A 19,293-nucleotide genomic window follows, 5' to 3' on the forward strand; every position below is an offset into this window, starting at 1 on the left:
GAGGATATTTTGGGGCCTCGTGCTGCATATGGGCCTGGTCAAAAAACCCAGTGTCAGGCTGTACTGGAGTGGGGACGTCCTATACCAGGCCCCACTTTACAGTACAGCCATGACACGCTCCCGGTTTGAGGCCATCCGGAAATGTCTGCATTATTCCGATAATGCAGCATGTCCCCCCCGAGGTGATCCTGCCCATGACCGTCTGTATAAGATACGGCCGGTCATCGATCACTTTGGGGCCAAATTCATGGAGGCCTATGTACCTGGAAGGGAGGTCGCGGTTGATGAGTCTCTCATTGCGTTCAAGGGGAGACTCATTTTCCGCCAGTATGTGCCCTCCAAGCGGGCGAGGTATGGCGTGAAGCTATACAAAATTTGTGAGAGTACCTCAGGGTACACTTACAAATTTCGTGTGTACGAGGGGCGAGATTCCCGGATTCAACCCCCAGAATGTCCCCCCACTCTGGGTGTTACCGGGAAACTTGTGTGGGACCTTATGTACCCACTGCTGGATAAGGGTTACCACCTTTACGTGGATAACTTTTATACCAGTATCCCCTTGTTCCAGTCCCTTGCCGCCAGATCCACGTCCGCTTGTGGGACCGTGCGGAAAAATCAACGCGGCCTCCCTGCCCACCCCCTCCAGGTACCTATCCCCAGGGGTGAGACCCGTGCCCTTACCACTGGAAACCTGTTGCTGGTCAGGTATAAGGACAAGAGGGATGTCCTTATGCTGTCCACAATTCATGGTAACGGCATCACCCCTGTCCCTGTGCGAGGTACCGCGGCAACGGTCCTCAAGCCCGATTGTATCGTCGCCTACAATCGGTATATGGGAGGAGTTGATCTCTCGGATCAAGTCCTCAAGCCATATAATGCCATGCGCAAAACCCGGGCATGGTACAAAAAAGTTGCGGTCTACTTGGTGCAGGTTGCCATGTACAACTCTTTTGTACTATCCCGAAGCGCTGGCAGCACAGGGACTTTCCTCCAGTTCTATGAGGCAGTCCTCAAGGCCCTGATCTTTTCGGACCGGGAAAGAGCAGGCCGGAGTACCTCGGGAACTGTAGGTGCCCGGATCGTCCCTGGCCAACACTTTCCAGGTGTGGTCCCCCATACTGGAAAGAAGGGACGAACCCAAAAAAAGTGCAGAGTGTGTCGCAGGAGGGGGATACGGAAGGACACGACTACTCAGTGCGACACGTGCCCCGATCATCCGGGCCTCTGCATTGACGGTTGCTTCAGGGAGTATCACACTTCCATGGAGTACTAAATTTATATCCCAATTTAGCACTGACATCGGATAAAAAAAAATGGTTCTCAGACCTGAGACACCCAAAAAAACTAAAATAATTTATTAAAAGTAGACATATTAGGTATCGCCGCGTCGGTAATAATCTCCTCTATAAAACTACCCCATGACCAACCCCCCCAGATTAACACGGTCAAGAAAAAAAAAAAAAAAAAGGTGCAAAAAAAGTTTTTTTTTGTCACCTTACATAATAAAAAGTTTAATAGCAAGCGATCAAAAAGTCATATAGCCCCCAAAATAGTGCCAATAAAACCGTCCGCTCCTCCCGCAAAAAATGAGCCCCCACATGAGATAATTGGATAAAAAAAATAAAAATAAAATGACCCTTAGACTTTAGAGATACCCAAAAAAAAGATTTGTATCAAAAAAGATAATATAGTCAAAAACCTAAATAATTGTAAAAAAAGTAGACTTATTAGGTATTGCCGCGTCCGTAAGAATCTCCTCTATAAAAATATCCCATGACCTAACCCCCCAGATTAACACGGTTAAAAAAAAAAAAAAAACGGTGCCAAAACCGCTATTTTTGGCACTTTTCCATTTCAATCCGTTTTTTCCGGTAACAAAACAAGGGTTAACAACCAAACAAAACTTAATATTTATTACCCTGATACTGCAGTTTACAGAAACACCACATTTGTGGTCGTAAACTGCTGTATCAGTAAAAGGGAGGCCGCAAAAGGAAAGGACCGACATGGTTTCTGGAAGGCCGATTTTGATGGCCTTTTTTATTGACACCATGTCCCTTTTGAAGCCCCCCTGATGCACTCTAGAGTAAAAACTCCCCAAAACTGACCCCATCTAAGAAACTACACCCCTCAAGGTATTCAAAACTGATTATACAAACTTTATTAACCCTTTAGGTGTTCCTCAACAGTTAATGGCAAATGGAGATGAAATTTCAGAATTAAAATTTTTGGTAACCTTGCCTCACAAAAATGTAATATAGAGCAACCAAAAATCATATTTACCCTAAAAATAGTCCCCAAAAAAATGCCACCTTATCCCGTAGTTTCCAAAATGGGGTCACTTTTAGGGAGTTTCTACTCCAGGGGTGCATCAGAGGGGTTGAAACAGGACACAGTGTAAATAAACCGGTCCATAAAAATCAGCCCTCCAAAAACCAAACGGCGCACCTTTCACTCTACGCCCCGCTGTGTGGCCGTACATTAGTTTACGGCCACATATTGGGTGTTTCTGTAAACGGCAGAGTCAGGGCAATAAAGATACAGTCTTGTTTGGCTGTTAACCCTTGCTTTGTTAGTGGAAAAAATGGGTTAAAATGGAAAATAAGGCAAAAAAATGAAATTTTCAAATTTCATCCCCATTTGCCAATAACTCTTGTGCAACACCTAAAGGGTTAACGACGTATGTAAAATCAGTTTTGAATACCTTGAGGGGTGTAGTTTCTTAGATGGGGTCACTTTTAGGGAGTTTCTACTCTAGGGGTGCATCAGGGGGGCTTCAAATGGGACATGGTGTAAATAAACCAGTCCATAAAAATCAGCCCTCCAAAAACCAAACGGCGCACCTTTCACTCTACGCCCCGCTGTGTGGCCGTACAGTAGTTTACGGCCACATATTTGGTGTTTCTGTAAACGGCAGAGTCAGGGCAATAAAGATACAGTCTTGTTTGGCTGTTAACCCTTGCTTTGTTAGTGGAAAAAATGGGTTAAAATGGAAAATAAGGCAAAAAAATGAAATTTTCAAATTTCATCCCCATTTGCCAATAACTCTTGTGCAACACCTAAAGGGTTAACGACGTATGTAAAATCAGTTTTGAATACCTTGAGGGGTGTAGTTTCTTAGATGGGGTCACTTTTAGGGAGTTTCTACTCTAGGGGTGCATCAGGGGGGCTTCAAATGGGACATGGTGTAAATAAACCAGTCCATAAAAATCAGCCCTCCAAAAACCAAACGGCGCACCTTTCACTCTACGCCCCGCTGTGTGGCCGTACAGTAGTTTACGGCCACATATTTGGTGTTTCTGTAAACGGCAGAGTCAGGGCAATAAAGATACAGTCTTGTTTGGCTGTTAACCCTTGCTTTGTTAGTGGAAAAAATGGGTTAAAATGGAAAATTAGACAAAAAAATGAAATTCTCAAATTTCATCCCCATTTGCCAATAACTCTTGTGCAACACCTAAAGGGTTAACGACGTATGTAAAATCAGTTTTGAATACCTTGAGGGGTGTAGTTTCTTAGATGGGGTCACTTTTAGGGAGTTTCTACTCTAGGGGTGCATCAGGGGGCTTCAAATGGGACATGGTGTAAATAAACCAGTCCATAAAAATCAGCCCTCCAAAAACCAAACGGCGCACCTTTCCCTCTACGCCCCGCTGTGTGGCCGTACAGTAGTTTACGGCCACATATTGGGTGTTTCTGTAAACGGCAGAGTCAGGGCAATAAAGATACAGTCTTGTTTGGCTGTTAACCCTTGCTTTGTTAGTGGAAAAAATGGGTTAAAATGGAAAATTAGACAAAAAAATGAAATTCTCAAATTTCATCCCCATTTGCCAATAACTCTTGTGCAACACCTAAAGGGTTAACGACGTATGTAAAATCAGTTTTGAATACCTTGAGGGGTGTAGTTTCTTAGATGGGGTCACTTTTAGGGAGTTTCTACTCTAGGGGTGCATCAGGGGGCTTCAAATGGGACATGGTGTAAATAAACCAGTCCATAAAAATCAGCCCTCCAAAAACCAAACGGCGCACCTTTCCCTCTACGCCCCGCTGTGTGGCCGTACAGTAGTTTACGGCCACATATTGGGTGTTTCTGTAAACGGCAGAGTCAGGGCAATAAAGATACAGTCTTGTTTGGCTGTTAACCCTTGCTTTGTTAGTGGAAAAAATGGGTTAAAATGGAAAATTAGACAAAAAAATGAAATTCTCAAATTTCATCCCCATTTGCCAATAACTCTTGTGCAACACCTAAAGGGTTAACGACGTATGTAAAATCAGTTTTGAATACCTTGAGGGGTGTAGTTTCTTAGATGGGGTGATTTTTGGGTGGTTTCTATTATGTAAGCCTCGCAAAGTGACTTCAGACCTGAACTGGTCCCTAAAAATTTAGTTTTTGTAAATTTCTGAAAAATTTCAAGATTTGCTTCTAAACTTCTAAGCCTTATAACATCCCCAAAAAATAAAATATCATTCCCAAAACAATTCTAACATGAAGTAGACATATGGGGAATGTAAAGTCATCAGAATTTTTGGGGGTATTACTATGTATTACAGAAGTAGAGAAACTGAAACTTTGAAATTTGCTAAATTTTTCCAAATTTTTGTTAAATTAGGTATTTTTTGGTGCAAAAAAAAATAATTTTTTGACTTCATTTTACCACTGTCATGAAGTACAATATGTGACGAAAAAACAATCTCAGAACGGCCTGGATAAGTCAAAGTGTTTTAAAGTTATCAGCACTTAAAGGGACTCTGGTCAGATTTGCAAAAAATGGCCTGGTCCTAAGGTGTAAAAAGGCTGTGTCCTTAAGGGGTTAAGCCTGCCAAACACATAAAACATTGATTAGTAGTCGGTGGGACCATTTGTGCAAATAATCCATCCAGCAACACACCAGAATAAAATAGCCAAACAGGGAGTCAGTTTATTTTAATTTTTTTATGATTTCCTGCTTCTTTAGTGCAATGGCAATGATCATTCGAATTTGACCAGTCATGCCATGTACAGTATCTCACAAAAGTGAGTACACCCCTCACATTTTTTTATAAATATTTTATTACATCTTTTCATGGGACAACACAGAAGATCTGACACTCTGATACGATGTAAAGTAGTCAGTGTACAGCTTGTATAACAGTGTACATTTGGTGTGCCCTCACAATAACTCACCACACAGCCATTAATGTCTAAACAATGTCTAAACAAAAGTGAGTACAAGTGTGCCCAATTAGCCATTTTCCCTCCCTGGTGTCACGTGACTCTTGTTACAAGGTCTCAGATGTGAATGGGGAGCAGGTGTGTCAAATTTGGTGTTATTGCTCTCACGCTCTCACTGGAAGTTCAACATAGCACCTGATGGCAAAGAACTCTCTGAGGATCTGAAAAAAAGAATTGTTACTCTACATGAACATGGCCTAGGCTATAAGAAGATTGTCAACACCCTCAAACTCAGCTGCAGCACGGTGGCCAGGACCATACAGCGGTTTAACAAGACAGTTTCAACTAAGAACAGGCCTCGCCATGGTCAACCAATGAAGTTGTGTTCACAAGCTCAGCATCATATCCAGAGGTTGTCTTTTAAAAATAGACGTATGAGTGCTGCCAGTTTGCTGAAGACAAGCAGACTAAGAACATGGATTATGGGAACCATGTCCTGTGTTCTGATGAGACCAAGATAAACTTATTGGGTTCAGATGGTGTCAAGCGTGTAGGGCAGGCAACCAGATGAGCAGTACAAAGATAAGTGTGTCTTGTCAACTGTCAAGCATGGTGGTGGGAGTGTCATGGTTTGGGGCTGCATTAGTGCTGCCGGCTGTGGGGAGCTACAGTTCATTAAGGGGAACCATGAATGCCAACATGTACTGTGACATACTGAAGCAGAGCACGATCCCCTCCCTTCGGAAACTAGGCCGCAGGGCAGTATTCCAACGTGATAACGACACCAAACACACCTCCAAGACGACCACTGCCTTGCTAAAGAAACTGAGGGTAAAGATGCTGGACTGGCATGTCTCCAGACCTAAACCCTATTAAGCATCTGTGGGACATCCTCAAAATGAAGGTGGAGAAGCACAAGGTCTCTAACATCCACCAGCTCCGTGATTTCGTCAGGAGGAGTGGAAGACGATCGAAGTGACAACCTGTGAAGCTCTAGTGAACTCCATGCCCAAGAGAGTTAAGGCAGTGCTGGAAAATAATGGTGACCACACAAAATATTGACATTTTGGGCACAATTTGGCCATTTTCACTTAGGGGTGTACTCACTTTTGTTGCCAGCGGTTTAGACATTAATGGCTGTGTGTTGAGTTATTTTGAGGGCACACCAAATTTACACTGTTATACAAGCTGTACACTGACCACTTTACATTGTATCAAAGTGTCATATCTTCAGTAGTGTCCCATGAAAAGATATAATAAAATAGTTATAAAAGTGTGAGGGGTGTACTCACTTTTGTGAAATACTGTACATTTAAGTTTGGCTGACAAAATTTTCCAACTTGGCCAATCACATTTTTAGCACACAGAATTCTGCCATTGCAAAGCATATATTTTTTTAAACGATGGTCATCTGCAATCACTCATTTTGGTCAAGATTAATGTTGTGTGTAGACCAGCTTTAATTTGCCCCAGATTTTGCACCATAATTTTTTACATAATTTTGGTGCACATAAATGCATGTTAAGCAACACCCTTCAAATGAAGCCACACACTTTCCCTCTAAGACTCAACCCTTGTTGAGTGAGGTCCAAATGTCTAAAATACATAATAAATGTGACAGTCCAAAGGAGCACCAGATTTATCATGCAAAATCTGTCAATGTGGTAAATCTGGCCTTAGACAGTATTAGTAAATCTGCCCCATTGTGTGCAATTCAATTAGACTAAAATGTATACAAATAAATACAGATAGCTAGTAAATTTTGCCACTGATTTGTGAAGCTAGTAATTTGATGTTTAAGTGCTACTTTCTACCTTCTTCTAACTATTTAAACAAGATCTATCTCAGCTGGGCAGGAGTAGACAGTAGTTTATATGGACAAGATGATCAACCAAATGATCGTCAAACGATGTCAACCAAATGATTGTTCTCCCACTTCCCCGGTGCACATGCATGTTTAGCTTGGCCAAGTGTGCACACGTATGTAGTGAATGGGGAGTGGGGAGAAAGCCACTGCCAGACACCTCTGACATCAGCTTATCTCCTGAGAACAAAAGGATTGGACAGTTGAAATTCACTGTGCCTGATCCTTAGAGAGTCAGGAAGCCCAATACACATTAGATGGTCAGGTTTCGGTGGGTTTGGCCAACATAGATCTAATGTGTATGGCCAGCTTAATGCACCAAACCCTGGGTGTTTTCTTTACACCCAATGAAACAATAAAGTTCTACCCCTAACTAAATCATGTCAAACTTATGAATAGGACTGAAAGGCCTCATGCACACGGACGTTTTTTTTTGCGGTCCGCAAAACAGATTTCCGTTGTTCCGTGATCCGTGACCGTTTTTTCGTCCGTGGGTCTTCCTTGATTTTTGGAGGATCCACGGACATGAAAAAAAAGTCGTTTTGGTGTCCGCCTGGCCGTGCGGAGCCAAACGGATCCGTCCTGACTTACAATACAAGTCAATGGGGACGGATCCGTTTGACGTTGACACAATATGGTGCAATTGCAAACGGATCCGTCCCCATTGACTTTCAATGTAAAGTCAGGAGTCCCTATTATACCATCGGATCGGAGTTTTCTCCAATCCGATGGTATATTTTAACTTGAAGCGTCCCCATCACCATGGGAACGCCTCTATGTTAGAATATACCATCGGATTTGAGTTAGATCGTGAAATCGTGATCCGACAGTATATTCTAACACAGAGGCGTTCCCATGGTGATGGGGGCGCTTCAGGTTAGAATATACTAAAAGAACTGTGTAAATGACTGCCCCCCCCTCCCTCCCCCCCTGTATTTAACTCATTGGTGGCCAGTGCGGCCGGCCCCCCCTCCCTCCCTCACTTGTATTTAACACATTGGTGGCCAGTGCGGCCGGCCGCCCCTCCCTCCCTTGTATTTAACACATTGGTGGCCAGTGCGGCCGGCCCCCCCTCCCTCCCTCCCTTGTATTTAACACATTGGTGGCCAGTGCGGCCGCCCCCCCCTAATTAAAATGACCGACCCCCCATCATTGGTGGCAGCGGAGAGTCCCTATTATCACCATGGGAACGCCTCTGTGTTAGAATATACTGTCGCATCTGAGTTTTCACAAAGTGAAAAATCCGATCTAAAAAGCTTTTATGCAGACGGATCAGCAGATCCGTCTGTGTGAAAGTAGCCTACAGACAAGGATGACGGACGCGGATGGCAATCTTGTGTGCATCCGTGTTTTTTCACGGACCCATTGACTTGAATGGGTCCGTGAACAGTTGTCCATCAAAAAAATAGGACAGGTCCTATTTTTTTGACGGACAGGAAACACGGATCACGGATGCGGCTGCAAAACGGTGCATTTTCCGATTTTTCCACTGACCCATTGAAAGTCAATGGGTCCGCGAAAAAAAAAACGGAGAACGGAACAACGGCCGCGGATGCACACAATGGTCGTGTGCATGAGGCCAAAGGAGGACATAATGCAGCAGCCCAGCGGAAAGTGCTCCCTCACTCCCAGGCAAGATGGTTACAGAATGTTAGGAGTAGTAGTTGTTTCCCCTTGGGCACACCCTGTTTGCATTATAGCATCACATATTTCCTTTTGGAAACAATTGTTTGTATAACACATGGATGTCCTGGGTCCTCCAGAGCATGAGATACTCTTTGTTTTTCATGTCTCCAACGGATTATTCATAAGAGCTTTAAACAGGAACCCCCATCTATTGACTTGTAATTCTCTAGTAGTGGATTTGAAAATCGCGATGATGAGTAAGTATGTGTCCAGTGCATACCAGACAATCCCTACAACTGGTCAGCAGGAAAATGGTACCTGATCTGAAGACACTATCTTTATTGCTCTTGAGTAGAGTTGAGCGGACACCTGGATGTTCGGGTTCGGCAGGTTCGGCCAACCTTGAAAAAAAAGTTCGGGTTCGGGACCCGAACTTGACCTGAACTTGAACCCGGACCCGAACTTTTGGGCACTAAAATCGCTCTAAAATAGCCCTGAAAAGAGCTAGAGGGCTGCAAAAGGCAGCAAAATGTGCTTAAGAGCATGGCAAATGCTCTGCAAACAAATGTGGATAGGAAAATGAATAAAAAAAACATAAAAGACCTTAAAAAACAAAAAATCGGTAATGATGTAGGAGGAAGAGGTTGAGGAGGCGGTGAATGGGTGGATGTGGTGGTGTAGGCTCACGTGGCGGTCTAGGTGGAAGCGGCGGCGAAGGAGGCATTCAGGGTCAGGGATCGAGGGTGGCTAGGTGGGAATTTACGCTTTCTCTCCAAGGTTTGTGAGATGGAGAGCTAAACGCTTCCGTATGACATGGTGGAGATGCTTGGTGACAGAGGTGGTGGTGTTGGTGGCACATCCTCTGTTTGCTGGGTGGCAGGTGCCAACGTTCCTCCAGAGGCAGAGGAAGAGGCCGAGGCAGAAGCAGAAGAGGGAGCAGGAGGGGCCTGAGCCCTTTCTTGGTTTTGAAGGTGCTTACTCCACTGCAGCCCGTGTCTCGCATGTCGATGCCTCGTCATGCAGGTTGTGCTAAGGTTCAGAACGTTAATGCCTCGCTTCAGGCTCTGATGGCACAGCATGCAAACCACTCGGGTCTTGTCGTCAGCACATTGTGTGAAGAAGTGCCATGCCAGGGAACTCCTTGAAGCTGCCTTTGGTGTGCTCGGTCCCTGGTGGCGGTGGCCAGTAGAAGGCGAACTGTTTTGGCGACGGCTGCTCTGCTTTTGCACCCTGCTCCCTCTTTTGCTACGCTGTTGGCTCGGTCTCACCACTGCCTCTTCCTCCGAACTCTGAAAGTCAGTGGCACAACCTTTATTTCATGTGGGGTCTAGAACCTCATCGTCCCCTGCACCGTCTTCCACCCAGTCTTCCTCCCTGACCTCCTTTTCGGTCTGCACACTGCAGAAAGACGGAGCAGTTGGCACCTGTGTTTCGTCATCAGAGACGTGCTGAGGTGGTATTCCCATGTCCTCATCAGGAAACATAAGTGATTGTGCGTCAGTGCATTCTATGTCTTCCACCCCTGGGGAAGGGCTAGGTGGATGCCCTTGGGAAACCCTGCCAGCAGAGTCTTCAAACAGCATAAGAGACTGCTGCATGACTTTAGGCTGAGACAGGTTCCCTGATATGCACGGGGGTTATGTGACAGACTGATGGGCATGGGTTTCAGGCGCCACCTGTGCGCTTTCTGCAGAAGACTGGGTGGGAGATAATGTTAACGTGCTGGATCCACTGTCGGCCACCCAATCGACTAGCGCCTGTACTTGCTCAGACCTTACCATCCTTACAACGGCATTAGGCCCGACCAAATATCGCTGTAGATTCTGGCGGCTACTGGGACCTGAGGTAGTAGGTTCAGTAGGACGTGTAGCTGTGGCAGATTGGCCACGTCCTCTCCCTGCACCAGAGGCTCCAGCAACACCACCACCACCACGACCATGACAGCGTCCATTATTAGATGTTTGCCTCATAGTTAGCGTTCACCAAGCAAAGTAAAAAGTGGTTGAGTCTGTTAAAAATAATTATCCGCCAATAAAAACCCTGATGTAGGGTATTGCACAAAATTTATTTTATTTTTACTCTATAGGACAGCGGTATTTGTGGCCTAAATTTCACAGTAACTTATGCACCTCTAATCCCAGATGTGCAGTATATAAAACAGTGTTTTTTCCACCCCGGTATGCGAAAGCCGTATTTCTGGCCTAAAATGAACAGTCCCTAATGCACCTATAATCCTAGATGTGCACTATATGAAACAGATGGTTTTTTTATTTACCCAGTATGCCAAAGCCGTATTTCTGGCCTAAATGTGACACTCACTTATGCACCTATAATCACAGATGTGCACTATATGAAACAGAGTTGTTTTTATTCACCACCCAGTATGCCCCAGTATGAGAAAGCCGTATTTCTGGCCTAAATTGAACAGTCACTTATACAGCGATAATCCTAGATGTGCACTATATGAAACAGAGGTTTTTTTTTTCACCCTAGTATGCCCCAGTATGAGAATGCCGTATTTCTGCCCTAAATTGAACAGTCACTTATGCAGCGATAATCCTAGATGTGCACTATATGAAACAGAGTTTTTTTTTTCACCCAGTATGCCCCAGTATGCCAAAGCCGTATTTCTGGCCTAAATGTAACACTCACTTATGCACCTATAATCACAGATGTGCACTATATGAAACAGAGGGTTTTTTTTTCACCCAGTATGCCCCAGTATGCCAAAGCCGTATTTCTGGCCTAAATGTGACACCCACTTATGCACCTATAATCACAGATGTGCACTATATGAAACAGAGTTTTTTTTTCACCCCAGTGTGCCCCAGTAGGAAAGAGACATATTTCTGGCCTAAATTGAACAGTCACTTATGCACCTCTAATCCCAGATGTGCAGTATATCAGAGGTTTTTTTTAACCCCAGTAAGCAAAAGCTGTATTTGTGGCCTAAATTTCACAGTAACTTATGCACCTATAATCACAGATGTGCAGTATATAAAACACGGTGTTTTTTCCACCCCGGTATGTGAAAGCCGTATTTCTGGCCTAAAATTAACAGTCCGTAATGCACCTATAATCCTAGATGTGCTCTATATGAAACAGAGGTTTTTTTTTTCACCCAGTATGCCCCAGTATGCCAAAGCGGTATTTCTGGCCTAAATGTAACACTAACTTATGCACCTATAATCCTAGATGTGCACTATATGAAACAGAGTTGTTGTTTTTTCACCCAGTATGAGAAAGCCGTATTTCTGGCCTAAATTGAACAGCCACTTATGCAGCGATATTCCTAGATGTGCACTATATAAAACAGAGTTGTTTTTTACCCAGTATGCCCCAGTATATTAAAGCCGTATTTCTGGCCTAAATGTAACACTCACTTATGCACGTCTAATCCTAGATGTGCACTATATGAAATAGAGTTTTTTTTTCACCCAGTATGCCCCAGTATGCCAAAGCAGTATTTCTGGCCTAAATGTAACACTCACTTATGCACCTATAATCACAGATGTGCTCTATATGAAACAGAGTTTTTTTTTTCACCCAGTATGCCCCAGTATGAGAAAGCCGTATTTCTGGCCTAAATTGAACAGTCACTTATGCAGCGATAATCCTAGATGTGCACTATATGAAACAGAGGTTTTTTTTTCACCCCAGTATGCCCCAGTATGAGAAAGCCGTATTTCTGGACTAAATTGTACAGTCACTTATGCACCTATAATCACAGATGTGCACTATATGAAACAGAGTTTTTTTTTTTTTCACCCAGTATGCCCCAGTATATTAAAGCCGTATTTCTGGCCTAAATGTAACACTCACTTATGCACCTATAATCCTAGATGTGCACTATATGAAACAGAGGTTTTTTTTCACCCAGTATGCCCCAGTATGCCAAAGCAGTCATTCTGGCCTAAATGTAACACTCACTTATGCACCTATAATCACAGATGTGCACTATATGAAACAGAGGTGTTTTTTTTCACCCAGTATGCCCCAGTATGCCAAAGCAGTATTTCTGGCCTAAATGTGACACTCACTTATGCACCTATAATCACAGATGTGCACTATATGAAACAGAGGATTTTTTTAACCCCAGTGTCTCAAAGCAGTATTTCTGGACTTGCAGACATGCAGATATCCTGTGCTGGTGCACTATCGTTGCATAAAATGGCTGCCAATTATGTATTGACTAACTGAAGGAAAAAAAGTTTGTTTTCAGTAGTAGTTGGCTCAGGGCAGGCTTAAAACTATTGTGCACTGCACCCCCAAAATGCATTTGCTGTAGATCGCTGAGTAAAGAAGCAGTTCTTCATAATATTTCTCCCTGATCTCTCCCTCACAGCAGCTGCAGCCTATCCCTGCACTAATCCGAGCAGCGAGAATGACGGGCGGCGCTACGTGACTCCAGCTTAAATAGAGGCTAGGTCACATGCTGCAGTTGGCCAATCACAGCCATGCCAATAGTGATGGCCTCTTGGGGCAAGTAGTATGACGCTTCTTGATTGGCTGCTTTGCAGCCTTTCAAAAAACGCCATAGAAATCGCCGAACCCCGAACCCGAACTTTTATGTAAATGTTCGGGTCCGGGTGCCGAAAAACGTAAAGTTCGGTACGAACCTGAACTTTACAGTTCGGGTTCTCTCAACTCTACGCTTGAGATGCTAAGTGTAGGGATTTAGTGATTTAATCATTTTAGCGTTTCCCAAGTCAGAACACAGTTTCATTAATCGGTCCATCACATGAATACACTAAACTCATACTCTCTAGCTCAAAGTACAATGCAGTGCTGCAGACAAATGAAAATACATTCCAACACAGGAAAGACTAAGACCGGCCACACAAACTCATTCAGGCAACAGCTATTTCTCCTCAATCCTCCTTGACCATGCATGTTCGGCTTGGCTGAGCATGCACGTCTACTGAACAAAGAGAAGGGGGAAAGCCTTTGCCAGAAACCTGTAGTGGTGACTTATCTTCCTTGAGACCAAAAGGATTGGACGGCTGAAATCCAATCATCTGATCCTTTCCTCCTTCAACATCTGCAATCAAGTCAGGGGGCCCCCATACACATTAGTGGGTCGGCTGGTCTTTCCAAAATCCATGCATAGTATCTTTTTTTATTTTTATAAAAGTATTAAAACAACAAAAGCTATATAAATTTGGCATCTTTGTTATTGAATGGACCCACATTATAAAGATAATAATTTTTTTTTTTACCACAAAAGCAAAAAACAAACAATGCAACAGCATTCTGCAAACACAAATAATAAAGTAAATACAACAGTGCCATACTCACTATAGGAAATGTGCTAATGAGCTCAGTATGCATGTGGAACCTGCATTCCCTGAATTTAATGGAGGCCATTGTGGCACCATAAAAGGTATAATATAATGTGGACCCAGCATGCATGTGGAACCTGCATTCCCAGAATTTAATGGAGGCCAGCATATTACCAGTGGAGGTAGTATTTAGTGTGAGGCCCCTGTCCTAAACAGATCACCTTGCCGGTGGCGGACAAGCACAAATAATTCTGTACAAAATGTATTTGCCAAGAATCTCACACTTCTAACACAGCTTTAGCATAAGTACATTTCCTATAGTGAGTATGGCACTATTGTATTTACTTAATTATTTGTGTTTGCAGAGCACTGTTGCATTGTGTTTGTTTTTGCTTTTGTGCTTCCAGCCTTTGCGACATGCACCAGCGCACTGGGATATGCTGACTGACTCCCAACTTTTTTTCTTTGCGTCATTTTTTACCACACAGTGAACTTCTTAAAAACAAAACCTGCAAAATATTGTTGCAATTGTGTTATTCCCATTGATAATTTCTTTCCAGCTTCCTAATACAATGTATGGAATATTAAACAGCGCTATTATAAGTTATAAGTTGTCCTGCAAAAACATGCCGTCATAAGGCTATTTGAACAGAAACATTTTTAAAAAAAATATGGTTTTTGGAAGGCAGGGAGCAAAAAATGAAAACTTTACAATGGGAAGAGGTTAAATGCCTTAAATTGTAATTATCTCTAAAGAAAAGGCAGTATGAATGTTTTCTTCAAATGTGAAAGAACTTATGCTTTTTATTTAATGCTCAGCAACAATAGATCACATTTATGTCTTCAATGTGTTACTGAAGGCTGCATGGATTTGTCCCAGTTTCCTGCTATACTGACTAGGGTTTTGTTTGTGGTGTGTTATTATTTGTGTGGGTCTAATTGTTTCATATCTCATTGTTTTCAGTACAGCACATTCTTTGAATTTAATGATCGTCTAGAAGCTGTCCTCAAGAGAGCATATATTTACAGGTGAGACACAAACTGTGAAAACTTGCCAGAAAAGGATAATTTATTACACAATGGAATAAAAATCAACAGCTGCATTACCTTCCCGATAATCAACTTTAGTCTTTTTAATTTTCATCTCAAAGAAATGAAAAGAAATATATAAAAAGAAAAAAAAAACCTCTTGTATATATTAAAATAAAAACAAAAAAGAACAAAAGCAACACAGACACCTGTTTATAAATGCATGAATTTATAATATTGATAAATGTATTATATGTATGATGCATTATATATGTATCTCCAGTCAAAACTAAAAACTCTGGGGGGGGAATTTATCAAGCACTGAATGCCAGAATTCTGGCTTCAAAAAGTTGCAAATAAGGGCTTTGCAACTTTTTGGGTTCACTTGCACATAAATGTTGTGACTTTTTAGACATTGAGCCTTCCAATGCCACCTACAGATGTTGAGTGAAAATATTTTAGGATTTCAGGTTAGAACACTTTTGTGTCACTTTTATGAAGTGCAACTTTTTAAAAAGTTGTAGAATAGCCCAAGTGCCCATGACAACTCCAGTCTAAAAACGAACCTGAAATACGTACACCTACAATGATAAATTCCCAGTCAGTACACTCCGTCAGTACCCTTGTCAGATTTTAAGGGAAAAATAGAGATAGTTTATTTTGGCTAAATGGTGGACACCAGGGGGAGTTTTAGCTAGGACTGTGAGCAGTGAGGAAGCACGCCCTATTGCTCCTGCTCCAATGGTCTTAGGGACCAGAGAACCAATCTGTGAGACCATTACTTCAGAGAAACTTCAAAGACAAAACTACAGATATTCTGCAATGGCTACAGCATTACAGTCATCAGAGTGATCAGCAACCGTAGCTATCCAGACTTTGCTGCAGGTGAGGGACTACAGCTCAGACATCTATCAGTTTAGATCACGTCCAGGCCAGGCTAACTCAAAAAAGCATGCATTACACAGTGGACACCTACAGCCACAAGTGTGAGCTTTCAGCTGTTAGCCAGAAGTTTAGGAGAGAGACATCAGCAAGATAGCACATCAGAGGTGCCATTATCTGCCACTTTGCCAGGCACCATACCTGATCACCCAGGAAGAGAAATTACACTGTGTACAAACTACTGCTGGATGTATTACAACTTCTATTTTGCAGTTAGTAAAGAGAGAATTTTATTCTTCTTCTTCTGGCCTTATTCCTTATACCACCTTTCCACTGCACCAATCCCCATGGAGCAATGGCTTGGTCGGAGTACACAATGACACATCATCTCACCAAGGCCACTACTACTCCCATCATCTGCAAGGACTCCTCGGGGGCTCGATGGCATAGCTAAATCTCTACCTATACATGGTTGTTCAAATATTATTGAAGAAATGTTGGACGTGCCAGCCAAACTAAACCCTAGTTACCGTGATGTATAGCCTATTAAAGAGCATCTGTCAGCATGATCAACCCTATTAAACCATGAATATAGCCTGCTAATAAAAACAATACCTTTTCTGTGGTGCCGTTGCTGAGAAAAATTCATGTTTATTTATATGCAAGTTACTTAACTGGAGCACCGAGGGGCCGGCCAGAACCCTTGATGCACCGGTTTGTTACACGCCTTCAGCTCCAGTCCCTCCTCCCACATACTCTGTTCAAACCTCTGGAGATGTGTTGTAATGAAGTACAGCCTGGTCAACCCTTAGGGCTACTTTCACAATTGCGTCAGAGGATTCCGGCAGGCAAGCTGGACGCAAACGGATGCATTTGTCAGACGGATCCGTCTCTCCGGTGTCATCCAGAAAAGCAGATCCGGTATTTATTTTTTTCACAGATTTAAAGGTCTGCGCATGCGCGGACCGGAAGAACGGATCCGTCAATGCGGCACTAATACATTTCAATTGAAATTAATGATCCGGCATTCCAGCAAGTGTTCAGGATTTTTGGCCGGAGAGAAAAATGCAGCATGCTGCGGTATTTTCTCCGGCCAAAAAAAACGTAAGACGGACCGAACTGAAGACATCCTGATGCATACTGAACGGAATGCTCTCCATTCAGAATGCATTAGGATAAAACTGATCAGTTTTTTCCCGGTATTGGGCCCCTAGGATGGAACTCAAGACCAGAAAAGAAAAACGCGAGTGTGAAAGTACCCTTAATACATAGTCAGCCGATCCTGACAAAATAAAAATTACAAAATAAAATATTATATCACATGTTTTCTTTTTAATACTAATGTCTTAACCTTTTGCAAATATTATTATTACTACTTATTAAACATATTATTACCCCCATCAAGTATCATGTTATTTCCTTCACAGAGTTATCAGAACAACCGGTTACCTACTGTTCATCCTTCATATTAATGCCTGCATTTACTACTGGGCTTCCACTTACGAAGGCATTGGCAGCACCAAATGGGTATACGATGGAAACGGCAACATGTACGTTCTGTTTATCCTTATACTTGGCAAATGTTCAGATTGATGTATGGAATGGTTCAAGAAACCTTTTAGAGGCTATCTTTAGTAGGGTGATGTGCTTGGCACAAGGAACAGTCGATGCTAATATGTTATCACAAAAGGTCATATTCAGCAGCCACCCATATAACTGCTTGTCATTTACCAGAGCTGACAGTTTGTTATTTCATTAGCTCGACAAATGACACAAAGACAATAGAAATGATGGAATGATCCACGATGAGGTGTATTATTTATAAACCCAAGGTATCATGGGAATTTTAGAAAGTAGATCCATGTGACATGCACCATGATGCTTACAATGGAATTTAAAATTGTTTTAAAGGGAATCTGTCACCATAATATAACAAAAACAAAGACAGGTGCACACTGCGGTCTTACTAACCCTCATACTGGTGTAAAATTGAGAGATTAGCCAACATATCCTACTTGGACGACATGTCTGAGACCGAGCACCGCGCCAAGGTTTCATAAGTAGCTCGGGTCCTAACACTCACCTACCTGAGCCGTATGGGCAATACTAGGAGCCAGTGGGCGAATTACAGGAGCGCAAGGTCGGACTCACAGCAATCTCCCAGTAACCTCCAGCATGTGACCATACATACAATGGGAGGAGGCAGAGAGCTCTGAGCCCCACCCAAGACTGGCTGATATAGCCCGGGCCTCACATGTGCACCAGAATGTTGCCTGTGGATGGAAATAAAGGCAAATTCAGACTAGGAGTTTCTACACCTCCCAAAAATTAAATATACAAACTACAGATTGGCGTGGTATTAAAAAGCAGGAAGTGCTCAAGCCCATATGCAGTGGTGCATCTATACAGGGGATCTGTCACCATGAAAAAGGGGATCTATCAGCATGAAAAGGGCTGTGTAATCTGCAGATAGTATGTTATAGAGCAGGAGGACCTGAGCAGATTGATACATAAAAACACACAAAAGAAGGCCAGCAATATCACTTCCATAAATGCAAATATTAAAAAAAATTACTCCAAAAAGAGTTAGAAACCAGTTAGAAAGAAATATGAAACCTAATTGTATTAATACTCGTATTGAAAAATACATAAATAAAAGAATCCACACCTAGACATATCAAAAAATATGTCCAGGTAGCCAGCAGGAGATAAATAAGGTATACAAGGTGCACTGCAGTCATAATATGAGGTAATAACCAGAGAGAATCATCAAAGATGGGGTACAATGTACCAGGCAGTCAACAAACCTGCCTCCCCAACATACAATCAATGGGGTAATTTACAAACATTTGTACGTCAGTTTTTTAGGTAAAGTTTTGCACGACTGCCTTTATGCAACTTTTTAAACACCTGTGTGACAATATTTTGTTGCATGGTAATTTTTACACTACTTTTGACACTGAGGAAGGTTGAGGGTGTGGTAGGTAGGTGTCGGGAGTCGGGCTGGGTCAGGAACTTCGGACCCAACAAATTTACCAACATTTAAGGCTGGAAACAGACGTAAATGTTGGTCAAAAACTACTCCTATGTAAATGACCCCCAATATAGTCCAGAAATATTGTGGAGTAAAAATACAATACCAGATACCTTCTGACTGATATAAACTGGTCTCCATAATAGAAATAGTACCCACCCAGAGTTTCTCCCTCTAAGACCTCTTTCACATGGGCGTCGCATGTGAGGGCCGGATAGGATGCGGGTGCGTCGCCGGAAATCGTGAGATTTTGCCTGCGAGTGGGGTGAGTTTTGTATGCGATTGCATTGCGTTCTTCAGTTTTTTCCACGCAAGTGCAATGCATTTTGCAGGCGCGTGAGAAAAAACTGAATGTGGTACCCAGACCCAAACCCGGACTTCTTCACTGAAGAATGGTGATGGACCATGTGATGAGGGCAGTGACGTC

The 19,293-nt window shown here is 42.8% G+C and overlaps 1 protein-coding gene across 1 annotated transcript in view; it reads left to right on the forward strand.

Annotated features, from left to right (window-relative positions):
• Positions 1-19,293, forward strand: part of CNGB3 (cyclic nucleotide gated channel subunit beta 3) — a 286,679-nt gene that overhangs the window by 155,458 nt on the left and 111,928 nt on the right. The window contains exons 9-10 of the mRNA XM_040433859.1: positions 14,886-14,950; positions 17,260-17,382. Of these exons, the coding sequence (XP_040289793.1) occupies positions 14,886-14,950; positions 17,260-17,382 (188 nt within the window). The remainder of the gene's footprint in view (positions 1-14,885; positions 14,951-17,259; positions 17,383-19,293) is intronic.

This window comes from Bufo bufo, chromosome 5, assembly GCF_905171765.1.
Source record: "Bufo bufo chromosome 5, aBufBuf1.1, whole genome shotgun sequence".
In the NCBI taxonomy this organism is placed as follows: domain Eukaryota; kingdom Metazoa; phylum Chordata; class Amphibia; order Anura; family Bufonidae; genus Bufo; species Bufo bufo.